The sequence below is a fragment of the Atheta coriaria genome, unplaced genomic scaffold (genome assembly GCF_025399875.1).
Source record: "Atheta coriaria isolate IRGN ID8LTWV9N9 unplaced genomic scaffold, Caltech_Dcor_3.1 hic_scaffold_3_pilon, whole genome shotgun sequence".
In the NCBI taxonomy this organism is placed as follows: Eukaryota; Metazoa; Arthropoda; class Insecta; order Coleoptera; family Staphylinidae; genus Dalotia; species Dalotia coriaria.
The window spans coordinates 4,078,550-4,095,250 of NW_027045445.1; the positions used below are offsets into that span (position 1 = coordinate 4,078,550).

Consider the following 16,701-nt stretch of genomic DNA (forward strand, 5'->3'; position numbering starts at 1 on the left):
ACTTCCTAAAATCAGTTGATTACTTCTATGACATTATTGAATTAATGAATGATGTTTTTGGTGGAACCTTGTTTTTAATAACAATACACATGATATTTTTCTTATTGCGGCTTATAAGGACTTTTGTTTTAACATATGGTGATATTACAAATAGTAGAATTCTGCAATTAAGTTTAGCATGTTTTCATGTGTGGGTAAGTTTCCAAACGTTTAAAAATTACATTTTGATGTAATGATTATTTTATGTTTTAGATTCAAGTGGTGATTGTTGCCACACTGTGTCAGAAAATATTAGATGAAGGACAGAAAATGATTGTGCTCTCATATAATGCTACATTCTATTATAAAAACGTCCCCACCATGCGTGAAAAATGTGTGTTCTTAGCACAACAAGCAACTGTAAGATGTCCACAATTCTCAGCAGCAGGATTTTTTAATATCGATTATTCAATGTTATTCTTATTTACAAATTTGATTACAACCTATGTAATTGTTATCATACAGTTTAGTCAATATGAAATATGATTAGTTAGATGCAGTTAAAGACTGGTTCAATTGCATTTATCAGTTGTACATGCCTTGCATTCAACAATATTCTTAACTACTTTCTTCATTGCGGTACAGACGTCCATGTGTGGTGGCATTCCTACACAACCTCTTGTAACTATATCATTACTAAGGAAATCAGAAGCTAAAATATAAAGAATTTCATAAATTACAGAGGAAAACATAGCAACCTGCTAGTATTTCATACCTTTAATTTTATTGTAGAAACAATATGGCTTCAATCTCCTATCAAAAACATCTGTTATCTCTTCGGATACATGTTTTTCAATGCTTGGAATCAGGTACATGTCTGGCTTTGGTGTGGTTATCATTAAATCATCAAAAATATTATTGGCAGTCACTTCGAAATGTGAACGGCGCTGACGATACTTAGGCTTGCAGTCTATTGTTACCAGTCCAGTTTCATCAGGATTTGCGCATTCACTGCTTGTTGATCCAACACAGAGGTAACATTTGAGAGCATTAGAACCTAAAACCAAAGCATTAAAGTTTAAAACTTAAGAATTGAGTGTTATATTTACCTTGCAAAGATATAAAGACCAACACTACCGATAAACATATAAACTTCATCATTTTGATCGTAGTAACGTTTAGCAGGTACGACAAATATTGGTTAAATGAATATATCAAGCACGGTTCTTGCAATATATGTAATCATCTTACAATATCATTGGATAAGTTATCAAGTTCAACTAAAAATAGATATTTCATGATGTTAATGAACATTTTGAGTAAATAATCCTTGTACACCCAGAATGTTTGTAAACTATTCGTTTATTTATATAAGATATAAGAAAAGCATTCGAATTTGTCAAAATAAAACAAATGGATACTAAAAATATAATATTTACACATTCATAGATATTAATCGAAAATAAAAATTCGCATATGGTTAAACAGAATTCCAATCCAAATAGAAATGCAGCAAGTGCATAATGAAATGAATCAATATCAATTTAGTGTACATAAAATGCATTTTTCAATAAAGTCACCTTTTCAATTACTCATCAATTAAACAATTATCACATAAATCTTCGCAAAATTACAATGCATTGCAGATAAGACACACAAATTATGTCATTCGACGTCAAATATACCTATTTATATTATATACCTATCTTTAAATGATTTCTTTTCGTCAAGCATAAAGGACAATGCAAATGTAAACATTTTTAGTTCTACAATTACCAACGTAAACGTGCAGATATGTGATCAAATGTAATAGAATCTCCTTCTACTTTTGTTTCTCTCTCGTTTTGTAGCTTTCCATCAGTTTCATATACATTATACATAATCTTATACGGTAAAAAGGTACATAATACAATTATTATCATTAGTCATTAATCATCAAATTGATTATTCGTGTTTGATTCGAAATTTCTCTTGCTATGCACGTTTCTTCACTTTAGATCCGATGGAGTCTTCAATTTAGCTCGTGCCTGCATGAAGACATTGTTTATTCCTTTATCATCTTCATTCTACAATAAAATATAACAATTAGTATAATAATAAAGCAATAAAAATAAGTTTTATTTACTTGTGTGGGTGTTTGAACCTCTTCCAATCGTTTTGCTCGATCCTGAATGACTTTGACAAGTTCAGGCGTTTGTGATGCAAGTTTGTGTTCATATTCCTTGCGCATAATACTATCTTTATGCTTTTCCATTGCTTTGGCAAGTTCTGATTTTTGATTCAAAACGTTCTTCCCTCTGCAAAAAGAAAACGAGTAAAATTTCAGCGCTTCAAGGCATTTAAACATCAAAAAGCAATGAAAATCAGTCAAAGTCTAAGTCCACAAAGTTTGTGGAAATGCAGAAAGTTGAGAAACGTGCCGAATGGCACGAACACCACCAATGGTGTGTATGATTCATCCCCGCAAACCTTATGCACACATAAGGGCACTTTAATTATGAAGAATAGAGGCGCACATGTGCAAGAGCAAGCGCTGCGCGTATTTATGCATCAAAACAAGTGTTAGTACGCTCACATCTTGTGATTGAAAAGCATCTCTCGGTGGAGATTCTGGCGTTCGCCGTTGTGCAGCACGGGGTTGTGCAACTTCCGCGGGATAATGAGCCCGTCCTGGTTGATGAGCGGCGGTGGCGGCGGAAGTGGTACGCCCCTTTGCGTTTCTGGTATCATCGCGTCGTCTTCTCGGTTGTCAACCTCTTCCACTTCACTATTATCAACTAGAAAACACAAAAACACATAGTAAAGTATAAAAAAAACTCAAGTATTGACATAAAATAAAAAATATGTAATACATTGTGCGATATTTTCAAAAAACTTGATTTTACGCGTCACCATTATGGAAAAATTGAAATATCACTCAAGAATCACTTGTCCAGACTGTTATTCTGATCACAATCTAGTCTGATTTCCGTTTTGCAGGTTTCTTTCGACTAATTTAATCAGTAAATGTTCAAGGTCATTGCAATATGCGCATAACTTACCTATATCTCTGCTGTCTAGTTTGGCTTTTAATTCCTGAATAGTATTATCAATAGGATCCTTCGTCAAGTCCTGAAAATAACGAAAAACAGATTAATATAGACGTCATGTGCGCGCATTTCACGGTCATCGTCGACTCGCGTAGAACAAAAATAGAAAAACCGAGTAATAAAAGCAACCGAGCGATGAAATTGACATTGACGAATATATTCCTGCAATATTCACGCATATAAAACTTTGACCTCATAATTATCCTGCTTTCTATCGTTTTGTATTTTTAGAAATTCGATTACTACTCTAGGCTTAACCTTTTGCCAGTGTGCAGCGTGGAAATTTTCAATTATTGCGTCAATTAAAAATAGTTTCATGACATTCACCACGCCATAGATATTTCCGTGACATCATCTGTGAGGTCCTCGTGTTGACGTCATTTGAAACCTTCTCCTTCTTTATTTCTAATAATACGACGACGCAAAAGGTGAGAACGGTTAAGGGCGCGCCTTAATTATCTTCCCTGCACAGGCCAGTGCGTCATTAATCGCTTACATCGGCTTTTTTTGTTAGTTACTGGAGGGCATGAAGTGATTACTATCGAACCGATGCTCGATCTGAGCGCTTCTGAGGCAATTAACTAACGCCTGTGCCTTCATCATCGAATTAGGTTTGGCCACTGGGCGTAATCAGCATATTAAAAAAGTTTAGCTAAAAATAGAAAATAGAAAAATCAAAATCTAGGACATCTAGGACCGTTGTCCGCGAGCATTCAAGCGAAGAATTTAAATTAAAATAATAATAAATTTTCTTATTGAATTCAATTCATATCGATTTCTAATAACTATTCATAAGCTTCAGTTGAAAGCAGGCAGCGATTTCTTATCGCCAATTGCAATTGATTGACATTCAGGCCGATTAAATTAACATCATCCGTGACGAATACGCAATGCATATTGATAGGCTTTCACGTTGTGATTATCGTTTTTTTTTCTTCATCGCTCGTCATTCGTCCACGCCAGACATAACTACATTAACGACGCGAATATAAATAGCCAACACGCTCGCAGGCGTATTGTCCGTGTCGCTCTTTATGTAGGTTACAAGTTCGTAAACGTACGAATTAATATAAACGATTAACTTGTCAATTTGTCTATTGGTATTATTAGGAACCGGTTTTGCTAAAGGCACAGGTTGGAAATCGTCAAAGATTATATTAATATTTATAATTATGGGTTTAATAATTGTTATTATTACATTTTTAAATGTTTTGATAGTAGCTTATTAAGAATTTGAATAAAATTTCTCCAAAATTTATATTTAGTAAATAAAACAGTGAGTATTGTTTAGTACTTCGTAAAAACTTAATTTTCTTCACATTTTTGTGTATTTTATTGTATTTTAACAGTGAATATTTATCTTTTAAACTTAAACACAAGTATTCTGTATTATTATCACGTTTTTAGATGTTTTACTCGTGATTTTTTAAGAATTTGAGTAATATTTCATGAAAATTCTGCTATAATTATACGCTTTGTAATTAAAATCAAAAAATAAAGTTAAGTATTCAGTTAAAAACTTAATTTTCCTCATGTTACTATTGGTTTTATTATATTTTAACAGGGAATATATAGTTTCTAAACATTTTAAAATGTTCTTGTCGTGATTTTTAAAGAATTTTAGTAAAACTTCATAAAAACTCAATAAATGTTGCTATAATAGTACAATTGATAGATAAAAACAAAATAATATTTAGTATTTACCCAAAAACTTAATTTTCTTCATGTTACTATTTGTTTTGTTACATTTTTACAGTGAATATTTGTCTTCTAAGCTCAAACACTAGCAGTTTGTGCTGCTGTATAAGAAAAGGGTTAATTTAAAACAATTTAACTTCATAAATAGTCACTGCTTATGCCTCTCCACGCACATTTCATTCAATAATATAATCTTCTCTTCCATAATTGTAATTATTAATGCGCCAATTGTATAAATGAAACAAATTGAAATAAAACTAAATAATCCTTTGAAATTACGCAGACATGCAGATAAAAATAACATACATGTGTAACATGTGTTTCCCGAGTAAACATTTCACATTTCATCCAAATGTTTGCATCTCTAAGTGTTAATACACATTACAAATGTAGGTACATAAAATTAGTACATTTTTGAGTTGTAATACGCCCAAAAAAGTGATAATATGTTAATATTTTATCACGGTTTTACATTATCATACATTACCGGATATAATACATGTACAAATATGTATAGTTAAATTAAAAATTACGCTGAATAATAGGAAATAATAGTTCACTTACAGTGTCTTGGCAAAATACAATTCAAAATCCAATTTATAAGTTATAACATAATAAATTACCAATCACCGAAAACACAGCACTGATTAAACTGAATAAATTGCATTTTGCGCCATCGACCATCACGATTAAATGTCTCATTCAAGAGCAAAATGAGCGTTTCGTATCACAATCAAAAATATAATGTGGAGCAATTCAAGCGAACAATTCAACACTTACGTGTGATGTGCTTAATGTGTCTATGAGTCTATGACAGGCACGAACCTTTCCGATTCCGATATAAATACGAAATGGTGTGTTTATAAAGGCAATAACCCGCATGATATAAACAATACACGCCTGCCTACCAGCCACCGCCGCCAGCCACCGCGCACGTTGCACTAAGCACAACTAACGAGACGCAAACCGAACAAAAACTGTGCACTCACTCACACATTCGATGAAGTGATGATTAACGCACACTGGAATGTGTGAATATATGACATTTACTCATATATAACAAAAACTGTTGGGTTTCACTGCGGAGGGAACGAAAAAACAACGGAAATGTTCAGAAAACAGTATTGAACTCTAAAAACATTTTTTCGATATGAGAATAAGCGAAATATGGTAGATAAAGAAGAGCAGGAAGTACTTGTGTGAAGTTTATGGCGATTGCGTGAAAAGTATCGTCACACATTGCCAAACAATATGAAAAACACAGATACAATGAAGGCATATCATGAATGGAATATGTTTCTATTAGGAACATGTTTTATTTCATCCGAATGCGGATATGTGACCAGCGACCACAATGCGAAAAGTAACTTCACGTTCCACCAGTGCATTGGGCGTTGGTTGTTCATACTTCAGCGTTGAGAATAATAACATTAATCAGTGATTTGCTAACGATATGCGCTACCGTTGTGGCTAATTACAATGATGTTGTGTGTGTATCAGTGGAACGCGAAACAAAAGCCTCAAGCGTGCGTTAAGCGAGCAACAAGTGTAACAATAGCAAAAAAAGTGAATTTTTTAAAGAGAAAAAGTGCAAAACTTGAATTTTTTCGCTCAACTCACGAAAATAGCAAAGAAATAAATATTTTGAGTAAATTGAGTAAAATTTCATGAACATTCTACTTTAATAAACCGAATTAAAATTAAAAACAGTGAATAATGTTTAGTACTTCAGGAAAAACTTAATTTTCTTCATATTATTCGTTTTAATAGTAAATATTTATTTTCTAGGCTTGTACACCAGCAGTTTGTATTATTATCACGTTTTAAGATGTTCTACTCTTGATTTTTAAAGAATTTCAGAGAAAAAAGTGCAAAAACTTGAAATTTTCACTCAAATTACGAAAATATTGAAGAAAAAATGTGTTCTATATATTTTTGCGAATTAAACAATTATCCAATTAAAGGTAAGTATTTTATTACCAATTTAGGATACAATTACGTGAGTAATAAATCACTTATGTCAATGTGTCACTAATCGATAGTATAACCATTACATGGTTACACTAATATTTAGCTAACGCAAGATAACAGATAAAATTATCTATAATACTGTCTATTATTAGGAAATTTTCAATTATACTATAATAGTTCATCGTAATTGCTTTGAAATCAGTTGAAAAAATTGCAACCCACGCGTGAAATACCAAATTTTATAGCGCTCCCAACGCAATTGCAATTATCCACCATGTTGCATTCGCACATTAATCACTTAAGTATCCCAAAGCGACTGTTGTTGTCGCAAATCTATGGCGCGTTTGCGTTTCATTTCGCGCGGTTGACTCAATTCGATTCATCACGACATGCTTCGACATTTACAAGTTGCGCGGCGCAGAAGTGTGTTGCGGATTGCGATATATAGCAGCAAATTACGCTGTCGCAGCTCAACACGAAAGTAAAACGAGATTATTTACACAGATATGCTGCGTACTTGCTTTGCGTATATGTAGATACGTGTTTAAACGTGTTGGCGTTTAAGAGGCACAGTTTACTCAAGTCTAGCGATAAAATTGCGTAATTGAAGTATTATGTTTGTTAGCTAAGGTTACACTTGCTGAAATGTTGTCATTTGTCATTCTATTCTCGTAACCTAAAAATTTCACACAAATTTATTTTGAGGTTATGTTTTCATGATTCTACCTCTAGTGCCTAATACATATTTATATTGAATGAGTTTTAAGTTACTTTGATGTGTTCCACATGGTTAAACATCGATGATTATAAATAAATAAGCTTTAATGTGATGCGCATTGGTGCGCACGTTTTACATTAGATTTTTTAAAGTCGTTATAGCACTTCAGCTTACAAACGGTCCATTTTTAATGCTTGATCATCAGTGATTTATATTTATTTATTTATTTATTTAAAATATTAATACTTATTGGGACCGTTAGCCTTTTTTTTACCTAGATACATAGTACAATCACTTCAATCGCTTCAAACCTGGTATTTTAAAGGAACTGTAAAGTTGCTTTTATGGTTCATTCGAGAATAATGTAATGTCATTATAAAAATTAGTTGGCCGAGAAGATTATATGAAGTGCATCCGTATTTTCCGAGTGCACTTGCGGAGAGTAAGCAATTCGAAGCCGACAGTTTCGCAAATTATCGTGAAATCACTTGCAAACAACTTCGTGCGGAGTTTAGAAGTATTAAAATATCGACTTTTATTACGGTATGAAATATATTTTGAATTTCTCTTTATAAGGCTCATGTGGGTATGTGTGTGTGTGGGTAATTTTCGATGGCATTAACTTTCTCGGTGTAACAACACTCGAATAATGATGACTTAAAGATCGGAAATTAACTATAATGCCTGTAATCGGATTTTGTTTAAAAAAATAGGCTTACGGGTATGGTATTTTTGTTATTTGTATAATGAGGTATTTATACAGTAAATATTATATATTAAAGGTTTATAAAAAATATTTATTTATTAAACATTATACGTGATAAACTGTTTATGAAGATGCCCTCTGGGCGAAACATGTCAACTCAAAAATAAAATTGTAAATCCAAAATCACGTATAATGTTTAATAAATAAATATTTTTTATAAATATACAACATGGATTACGTATTCACCAAAGAAAGTAATAAATATATTAAAGGGTAAAAAACATTTTTTTATGCGTGCTGATGTTGAAACGTTGACAAAAAATGACTCACAATGCATAAGCTTACTTTTTTAACTTGTGGATCATCAAAAATTGTATAAAAACGTTAAAAATATTGATTTTTTCATGGAAAATCAGAAATAAAAGTACAATACGATATTAAATTCTTATATATCGATAAAATGAAGTTTTCACTTTATTCGTCTCGATTTCAAGCAAATCAAATTGACTATTCACTATTTTTGAAAACAATAAAGTAATTATAATTTAATTATAGATAATATGCAAATCAACTCAGGCTATACCTATTTATCCGCTACGCTGCTTTAAATAATGAAACTATTATAACTCCTCGAGGCAAAAGTTTTTTTTAATAATCAGCTGCGATATAAAAAGAAAAAAATGGAATCGATAAAAATCTATATTGATTTCTATTTTGGTTATAAAATTTTGTCAAAGTATAAATAAAATCCAAAGTGATTAGAAAGTTTTAGCACAAAATATAAACTCAGTATTTTATTACTGAAACGTAAATTACATTGACAATATCATCGTGCACAGTTGCAGTCAATAGATATAAACGCACGCAATACCGTGGAATCACTAATCACTCTTCCTGGTTAATCAAAAAGTTTCACTCGTAGAAGCAACAATTGCTAATTTTTGCATAAAGTGCATTTCCTTAACTAATTCCCAGTCATTTTAAATATTTCACGCATAATTTTCACAAATGGATGCGTTTTTGGTTGGCGTGTTATGCAAAAAGCAATTTGTTAATTAACGAACACATAACACGATAAACGCTGCAATTTTAGCGTGTATAATCGCAACGTCATATTCCATCACCGTTTCTGTATATTTTGCTTATAGCCAGGTGCGAATATTTCTACCAAAACATATTTGAAACGTTAAATTTCCATTTTCTCGTTCGTTAGAGTTGAAAATTGTCAATTTTTGCTTTTACACCGTTTCAATCAACGTAAAAATTTATTTTTATTATAGAAATGCAAAAATGTTGAATTTAAACGTTTTATTGTGTTTTAAATGTGCAATCGAAGTAAATCCTCGAAATAACGGTAGTGTTTCCACAATTGGCGGTTTCGCACTTGCCTTAAGCTGTCAAATGGGCAACATAAGACATAACTGAACAACTCAACAGCGATGAACTTCCTATAAACGCGAGCTGTCCTATTCTGGCAAGGTGTCGAGCGGCTCAACGATCTACACACCGCAAATGCCACTCGACCAAACGAATCTATTCCGAATCCGCGCCGCAGAAGTCAATCAACTCGGTTATGTTTGCTCAGCCGTCAGTCAACGATTTCATAATTGTTTCACTCAAACTGCATTATGACCCCGACCGCGTCGAATCTATTAAGATAAATTTTGCGCAGTCGATAAGCAGGGAAATCCAAGAAACGCATGCTGATGTCATGTCAATAGCGATAAAAATATCACTATTCTAGAGTATTCCAAAGCGATTAGTTCGGGAAGTGCGCGATCTGAATCAGAAATGAAATGGGAATTGCATTCGCAAACATCTTGGCGGGTTTACGCTTTGCTAAGTTTATTTAAACGCTGCGATTGTGCTCGTGGTCGCATTATCGTCCATTACTCCAACTACTTACCAAACCATAATAGGCAAGTGACCCGTAAAGACGTATTCAGACGTATGGAACTAGATTCTACAAATTGAAATAGTTATTTTATCAATTAAATACAAACAACACTGATTTTTCAAAGAAAATTTCGCGGGAAAAACTAAAATTCCAGTTTTAACCTACAAAAGTAGGGTTAATACATCAAAAATGGCGACATTATACCTTAATAACCTTATTTATCAATTTAATACAAATAACACTGATTTTTCACGACAATTTCGCGATAAAACCTAAAATATTGATTTTTAACCTACAAAAGTAAGGTTAATACATCAAAAATGGCGATATTATACCTTAATAACATTATTAATCCATTTAATACAAATAACACTGATTTTTCTCAAAAATTTCGTTGTAAAACCAAAAATTTTGATGTTTAACCTACAAAAGTAAGGTTAATACCTTAAAAATGGCGACGTTATGCCTTATTAACATTGTTCTTAATTCAAATTCATGCTATTGTTTCGTAGTGTTAAAAAAATCGCTGCGCTGGGCACAAATTCAACGATTTTTCCGACGCGCTCCAAATGCGTACGAAATGTCTTCATCGAAAATGCGTTTGGCGTTCACAAGGTGACACGGTCAACACTCCAGCACACGAATATATTGCGCGGGAGTAAATACGCCACGCTCTCTCCAAAGATGCGAGTATTACTTCTCCAAGTTACAGGAAAAGTTTAATGTTTAAACTCGAATTTCACTTGAAACAAATAAAATTATTTCCGCACATAAAAATTAACAGTAATATTATCTTTTGTAAAGTGAAACGCATTTTTCTTTTTAGCTGGTCGTTAATAAATCCACACAAACGTGTTGAGTGCTTCTAATTTAATTAGAAACGGCTGTCATTTTATTTTCTTTCGATTTTCTCGTTTCCTAATCCGTGCTTTCATTTATTAAATGATAATAAATTCAGCTATTAATTAGACGCGCTTTAATTCGTAGCAGTTTCTTAATCGAGTGTGTACGAATGAGACAATAAAATTTTATGAAAGAAAAATGTAATAAATCACAGTTGCACATGCGCACATTGTGTATGTGTGGACTTGTGCGAGTGCGAGGAGACCTACATGCAAAGAGACGTGAATTGTGAATTATTCGCGTGTTCATGGCCTCCTTGAACCTGCATACCATCATACAAAGTATTTTATTTTAGAAATCTTGTAACTACTAACATGTTGCACATTATACCTACGTGAGATGATGTCTGTATATGGAAGCTTAAATTTATTTACTTACAACTTAATAACTCGCTTAAATCACAAGATGGCTACTAATCTAACCTCAAAAATTCCCTACGCGTCACATAAATCTGATATAAAACGCCTGAAATTAATGTGACACGCAAAAGAAAATTTCTCTGAGTCACTCACTACAGGTGTGACTACTGTGTTATCGTGTGCTCTGTGCATATAGTGCACAAATGACAATAAAAACTTAATCGTTTAGAACAAGTCGTTATAAATCCAATTGCGCTGAATAGAAAATTACGATTATTTTTTTATGCAAAAAGACAATCGCCACGATCGCTTTTAATCGTTGAAAGCAAACACGTGTTGTTGTTGCAAATTAAAAATAAAAAGTACTGTGTCATTTGCGACACGGTGTCATGTCTAACATCACGACCAGACAGAGAATTCACTTAGAGAGCAAAGCGTGGCCGGTCCGCGAACGGAACTGGAACAAAGTGAAATTTTTTCTGTTTTTCACTTCACCACAAAGTGACAGTTATCTTCCGCATCCGTTTATTTAAAAATACTATCAAAATGTATAGGGATTATAACTTTTAATTAATGAATATTGCAAACAATAAAACTATGTTAATGTAAGTATCATAAAAATTATGCTTGCGTAGAAGAAAAAAACAACGTAGGTTCCCACAGTGTTGCATTAATGTTACGTATAAATTGTTTCAGGTTAATTCCACAGGAACGTTGTAAAAGTACTAAATAATCCACTTTAAACAGTTTTTTATGCTTTTTATAAACAAAAACAAGTTAATCCGCTAATAAAACGAACTTAAAACTCATAAAACACGTTAATTTTCTTATATACGTTAGAGCTAAACATAACCCTAAAAATGACGTTTACAATGTTGCCACACCTAACCTAATCCAAAAATAAGTAAATTTATATCATACGCCTAAGATTCAATGATTGATGTTAATAAATCACACACGATTTGTATACAAACCGCACACGCACAGTCCTTGACATAAAAATAGCACGGAAAAGCGCGAAATATAATTCAGACGCGGCGTATACCATAGATTTGCAATAACATCTCCTGAAAAGCTGGATTACTGGCTTGTGTTATTGCCTTTTTGAGTGCCTGCGTGAAATGCATGAAGCAAGCAATGATTACGAACCATAGCAGTGCTATATTTATGTAACAGTCAAGGTCCTGCATGTTCAAAACGGAATTCAGTAAACACTACGTATTGTACTCGCATTGCCTAACTCACCAGCTACGCGCATAAATAAAACGTATTCTATTAAACGTAAAAACAGTACTTTGCTAATTTATCAAGAAAATTTGTTTTTAAAATGTACTTTCCTTCATTACCTATTGAATTATATAAGAAAAGTAATGTATATAAGTACGTACGTACTGTTTTAATTAATGTTTATTATTGTATAGTATAATAATAGTTTTTATTCATAAAAAGAAGCAATATGTGTAAACATCATGAGAATTGTTATGTAATTGACTAAAAAAACTCTCAGTATTGTTTTATGCAAAATAAAATAAATTTTTTAAAGAAAACTAGTTTTTGCTTTGAAATAGTAAATAAACTTACAGGGACATTGTTATTATCATGTTTTCCTTTCGTTTTTCCCTTTTTGGATCCGTTCTGTTCGTTTTCCTGAAGATCCTCATCACTACGGCTCTTACGCCTTGAGCAACAACAACAAAACCACGGCATATTTATAAAAAACACACAAAACTAAACGCAAGTCATTAAAAACATGCACATTTCCAATGCATTGATGGAAATAATGGTGGATTTGGTTAGAACAAACGAACACGTCCCGACCGAGGCGAGCACAACACTAAAATCTTTTCGCGATTTTATAATTTTAGCCTATTACCGAAACCGAACGGCTCTGGTTCACATCCTACCGAATTAACGTTGTGCACTCGATGTGTGCGGCTGCTGAACGCACAACCGAGGCTGGGAATTGAATTCCACGCCGTTTGCAAAACATTCGGCGTCGTCATATAATGTAACATAACACTTTATACAATTCAATCGCTGCCAGCCACTAATATTAAGCCGGCGATTGTGTGTGAGTGGTAGTGATGCCAAAGTTCGTGTTCAGGAGTGCATGCACACATCACGACTCAACTGGTAAATAATTATTATCAGACATGTAAGCGTTCGAAATAAATCCGACCCTGATTTGAGCCCTTTAACGCGCAATAAAATTATTACTTCCGACTTCCGCGTATCCGTTGATAGTTGTTATTTAAATTAATACGAGTGGAGTATTTAAATGTTATACAAACCTAGTGACATAGCGTGTGTGATGCTGCTTCAACGGATGATTATCCGTCTATTCATGAGATTGACTTGATATTGACACAAATCAAATGAATCTAGACCAACCAGTTCAATTGTACGTCTCTTGTATCACAAATTACGAAATGTTACTTTAAACACTTCGGAAAAAGCACCCAAAACACAAAATTTTAATTTTTTATGTTGAATATGAAACACGTTGTTTTTCGGATTGGATTCTGTTGGAAGTGAACTCACGTTTTTTTAAATTTTTTTCTTTTTCTTATTCCGATACCTGCGAGGCGGTGAGCGTCTACCACGCACCTGAGAAACTTGTCGACTGTACGGTGCACGCCGCACGCTTGTTCACCGCACGGTTTTGCGTCGCGCAGCTAGAAAAGATGGAAGTGGATGAAATGGATGGATGGAAGGAACCGAAGAGAAGAGAACAACCTGTACGCGTGTGCGCCGTCGACGACGGCGTTGGATTTTTGGCTATATGCGGCAGACGAGCACCGTCGTCATAATAATATTTCCTTGCCGACTGACTGTAGGTATGCGTTGGTTCGGAGACAAGTAATCGACGTGCTGAAGAATGATGAGTAGGCCGCGCGCGGCATGCAAACACACGAAGATGAGCCGGTCTGATCTTAAGCCGACGCAGTGGGATGAGGATGAGATCATTGCATTGCATGCGCTTAATCATACGCCCAAAAGCACAGCATGCCATTGAAGCGAAGATATTTGCAGTGTTCAGCATCCAGTATCCAGCGTGAGTTGGTAAGTCTCATTCAAAATTAAAAACAGAACCATTACGAATGAAGACAAACATAAAGATGCATCACGAACAGGTGGAATGCGTCGGTTTCAAGATGATTCAAGCACAATGAATTTTTAAGAAAATATTTGATGATTTTTTTTTTCATTCACTTTCGATTTTTTCGTATTACGAAATCAAAAATTGAAATAAACGCTTAAAGTGGTTGATCTCTAAGAGATTTTACCAATTAAATAAACGTGCCAACTTTCTACGCTATTAAATTGTCCAATATTTTAAATTAATTATAGATAAGCTTCATTTATTTGCATATTAATTTATGTAGATTTTCCACATTTTCGTATTTATTAACGCACTGAATGCAAATTAGAAATTCTGATCTCAAAGGCACTGCTAACGAGAAAATCATGTTTTCAGATGCAGTTAAAAATCATCTAACTTTCATTCAAAACACTCAAAAAACTCGACTTAACCTAACTTTAACTGAACTTATAACAAAAACTCAGTTTCTAGGTTAACTATTATATTTATATCGTTGACAGTTGTTCAGGAAGCCATTGAGTTACCTATTATATCAGTGAGTATTTACTTTCACAAAACGTACACAACGTAAATAGTAATAAATCAAATCAAAATGCAAACCGCATAATTATAGCAATTATTTGCCAAAAATACAAAACTACGCGTACAAAAATTACGTAATTTTAAAGTAATGCCAAGATACGCATATATGCGAATTACCATAAGTAATTTAATGCTTACTTGCGTCGATAAACGAAATATTCTGTGTTAAATTACCGCAAGTAGCAATATTAATCAAAAGCCGATTTTAGCATGTAACTTGCACTTGTAATTTACCTCTGCTTATTTATGCCTAGATATTATAAGAATTAGAAGCGTAACACGTTCACTTTTCAATCAAATTAGTGAGTACTTAATGCAAAATCGTGTAAATAACAATTAATATTTACATTTATATCAAAAACGATACCCGTATTATGTGAATTAGTGATGTACGAAGAAACTTTTACAGTTTTCAAGCAATTAGATGATAAACATAAGCGTGAAGTAATACTTATAATATTTCTTTCTCATCGAGAAAAGTTTCTTGCGGTCGGTAATTAAATTTTTTATTGTGCGCGCCGACTAATGGTGTAAAAGTGAATCGAAATGGATAATTATTACTAGTTAAGATCGTCTCGGACTGTGGCCAGAGACGCAGTGTTTTGCTGCTGTTCCTTATTTGCTCAAACATACTGATATTAAAGAACGACCAAAGTAAGCGAAAGTTATGGTGCGGTTTATGATCGTAGTTCTTTCATCGAGTGGAAAACTTTCTTCTCGATCGTCACACCACGCGCTGTCATAATCATCTCCGCACAAGCAACTGGAAATTACGTTAATAGAAAGAAGCTATAAAAGATAAATGGATAGAAGAAATGATAATTAAATATACGTTTTCAGGAAACTTAAGAATTTTGAACTAAACGGTGATCGTATATGAATTTCTTTGAGTGTTTGTTGTGAGATAGGCAACCAAGCATACAAATTCAGTTAACGTATTTTAAATAATTGCTATACATGAGAAGTATGCGTTTTTTGTTGGTACTATGAAGATTATTTGCAAAATAAACTTTATTAGCTTGTTTTAAAGAATATAAAGCAAGTAAAATAACAATTTAAACACTCAAATTACATAATTTACGCAATAATCTTTACTTTAAACACGAATATAATCAATTTTGATTTATAATTTTAAAATAAAATAACTTACATCGTCATTATTAACGTTTTCTTCAACGTTGGTCGTTTCCGAAGACGCCGGCATTTTGTCGATTACAAGAAGACACTAATGACTAATTATCCATACGTTCGTTTACTAATAACACCCTGCACGTGTTCCCTGTATTGTCTCGCGTATTTACCAACAGTTCATTCACTTTCACGCACATTTATACATTCCGCACACTGATATATTGCATGTGTTGGTGTAACACACCCCAACGCGCGTATAAAATTGTAAAAGTTGATAAAAACCGTGTAAAAAGTGGCACTTTGTTTAACCTGGTTGGAATTATTCGGAATACTGATTGTGCGTTAGGCTTACGAGCGGAAATTGAGTGTAAAAGTCAGTAGAAAATATCACATTTGTTTGCGATTCGGTGCTTGCTGTTTACTTCGCCATTTGCGAAGTGCTACTGCTGTCCTAGGGGTTGCACAGGGTTGTTAAACGCTTGACAGGGCAGGATGATTTTGTTTTATTTCAAACAAAAATATATTATTCAATTCTTTATTTAGAATATTTTCGAGATTGTTTCTT

At 33.3% G+C, this 16,701-nt stretch overlaps 2 protein-coding genes and 1 long non-coding RNA gene across 7 annotated transcripts; 1 reads left to right on the forward strand and 2 right to left on the reverse strand.

The window, feature by feature from the left end:
* Window positions 1-414: 414 nt before the first annotated feature.
* Window positions 415-1,240, reverse strand: LOC135789748 (uncharacterized). The gene is made up of 3 exons (XM_065299740.1): window positions 1,089-1,240; window positions 755-1,036; window positions 415-691 (listed from the first exon to the last, which is right to left on the reverse strand). Exons 1-3 carry the CDS (start codon window positions 1,138-1,140, stop codon window positions 552-554), a joined length of 474 nt encoding a protein of 157 aa, XP_065155812.1. The 5' UTR covers window positions 1,141-1,240; the 3' UTR covers window positions 415-551.
* An 83-nt stretch (window positions 1,241-1,323) lies between these two features.
* Window positions 1,324-16,578, reverse strand: LOC135789746 (actin-associated protein FAM107A). Of its 5 annotated transcripts, none has more exons than XM_065299734.1 (5): window positions 16,156-16,578; window positions 3,021-3,090; window positions 2,555-2,756; window positions 2,105-2,276; window positions 1,324-2,045 (listed from the first exon to the last, which is right to left on the reverse strand). In XM_065299734.1, exons 1-5 carry the CDS (start codon window positions 16,207-16,209, stop codon window positions 1,968-1,970), a joined length of 576 nt encoding a protein of 191 aa, XP_065155806.1. In that variant the 5' UTR covers window positions 16,210-16,578; the 3' UTR covers window positions 1,324-1,967. The 5 variants fall into 5 exon arrangements, with proteins under 5 accessions (XP_065155806.1, XP_065155802.1, XP_065155803.1 ...); XM_065299730.1 differs by lacking the exon at window positions 16,156-16,578 and adding an exon at window positions 12,902-13,305; XM_065299731.1 differs by lacking the exon at window positions 16,156-16,578 and adding an exon at window positions 5,547-5,704.
* Window positions 11,571-12,608, forward strand: LOC135789749 (uncharacterized). The gene is made up of 2 exons (XR_010547648.1): window positions 11,571-11,925; window positions 12,017-12,608. It is a non-coding gene; the product is annotated as an uncharacterized lncRNA (long non-coding RNA).
* Window positions 16,579-16,701: the final 123 nt, after the last annotated feature.

Bases quoted from the DNA above. Each gene is read 5' to 3' on its own strand.
- LOC135789746 (XM_065299730.1), bottom strand. From the start codon at position 13,027: ATGCCGTGGTTTTGTTGTTGTTGCTCAAGGCGTAAGAGCCGTAGTGAT. The intron at 3,091-12,901 runs GTAAGTTTATTT...CGTTATTTTCAG, and splicing joins ATGATAATAACAATGTCCCT to GACTTGACGAAGGATCCTAT. The intron at 2,757-3,020 runs GTAAGTTATGCG...TGTGTTTTCTAG, and splicing joins ACTAGACAGCAGAGATATAG to TTGATAATAGTGAAGTGGAA.
- LOC135789748 (XM_065299740.1), bottom strand. From the start codon at position 1,140: ATGATGAAGTTTATATGTTTATCGGTAGTGTTGGTCTTTATATCTTTG. The intron at 1,037-1,088 runs GTAAATATAACA...CTTTGGTTTTAG, and splicing joins GGTCTTTATATCTTTGCAAG to GTTCTAATGCTCTCAAATGT. The intron at 692-754 runs GTATGAAATACT...TTTATATTTTAG, and splicing joins TTTCTACAATAAAATTAAAG to CTTCTGATTTCCTTAGTAAT.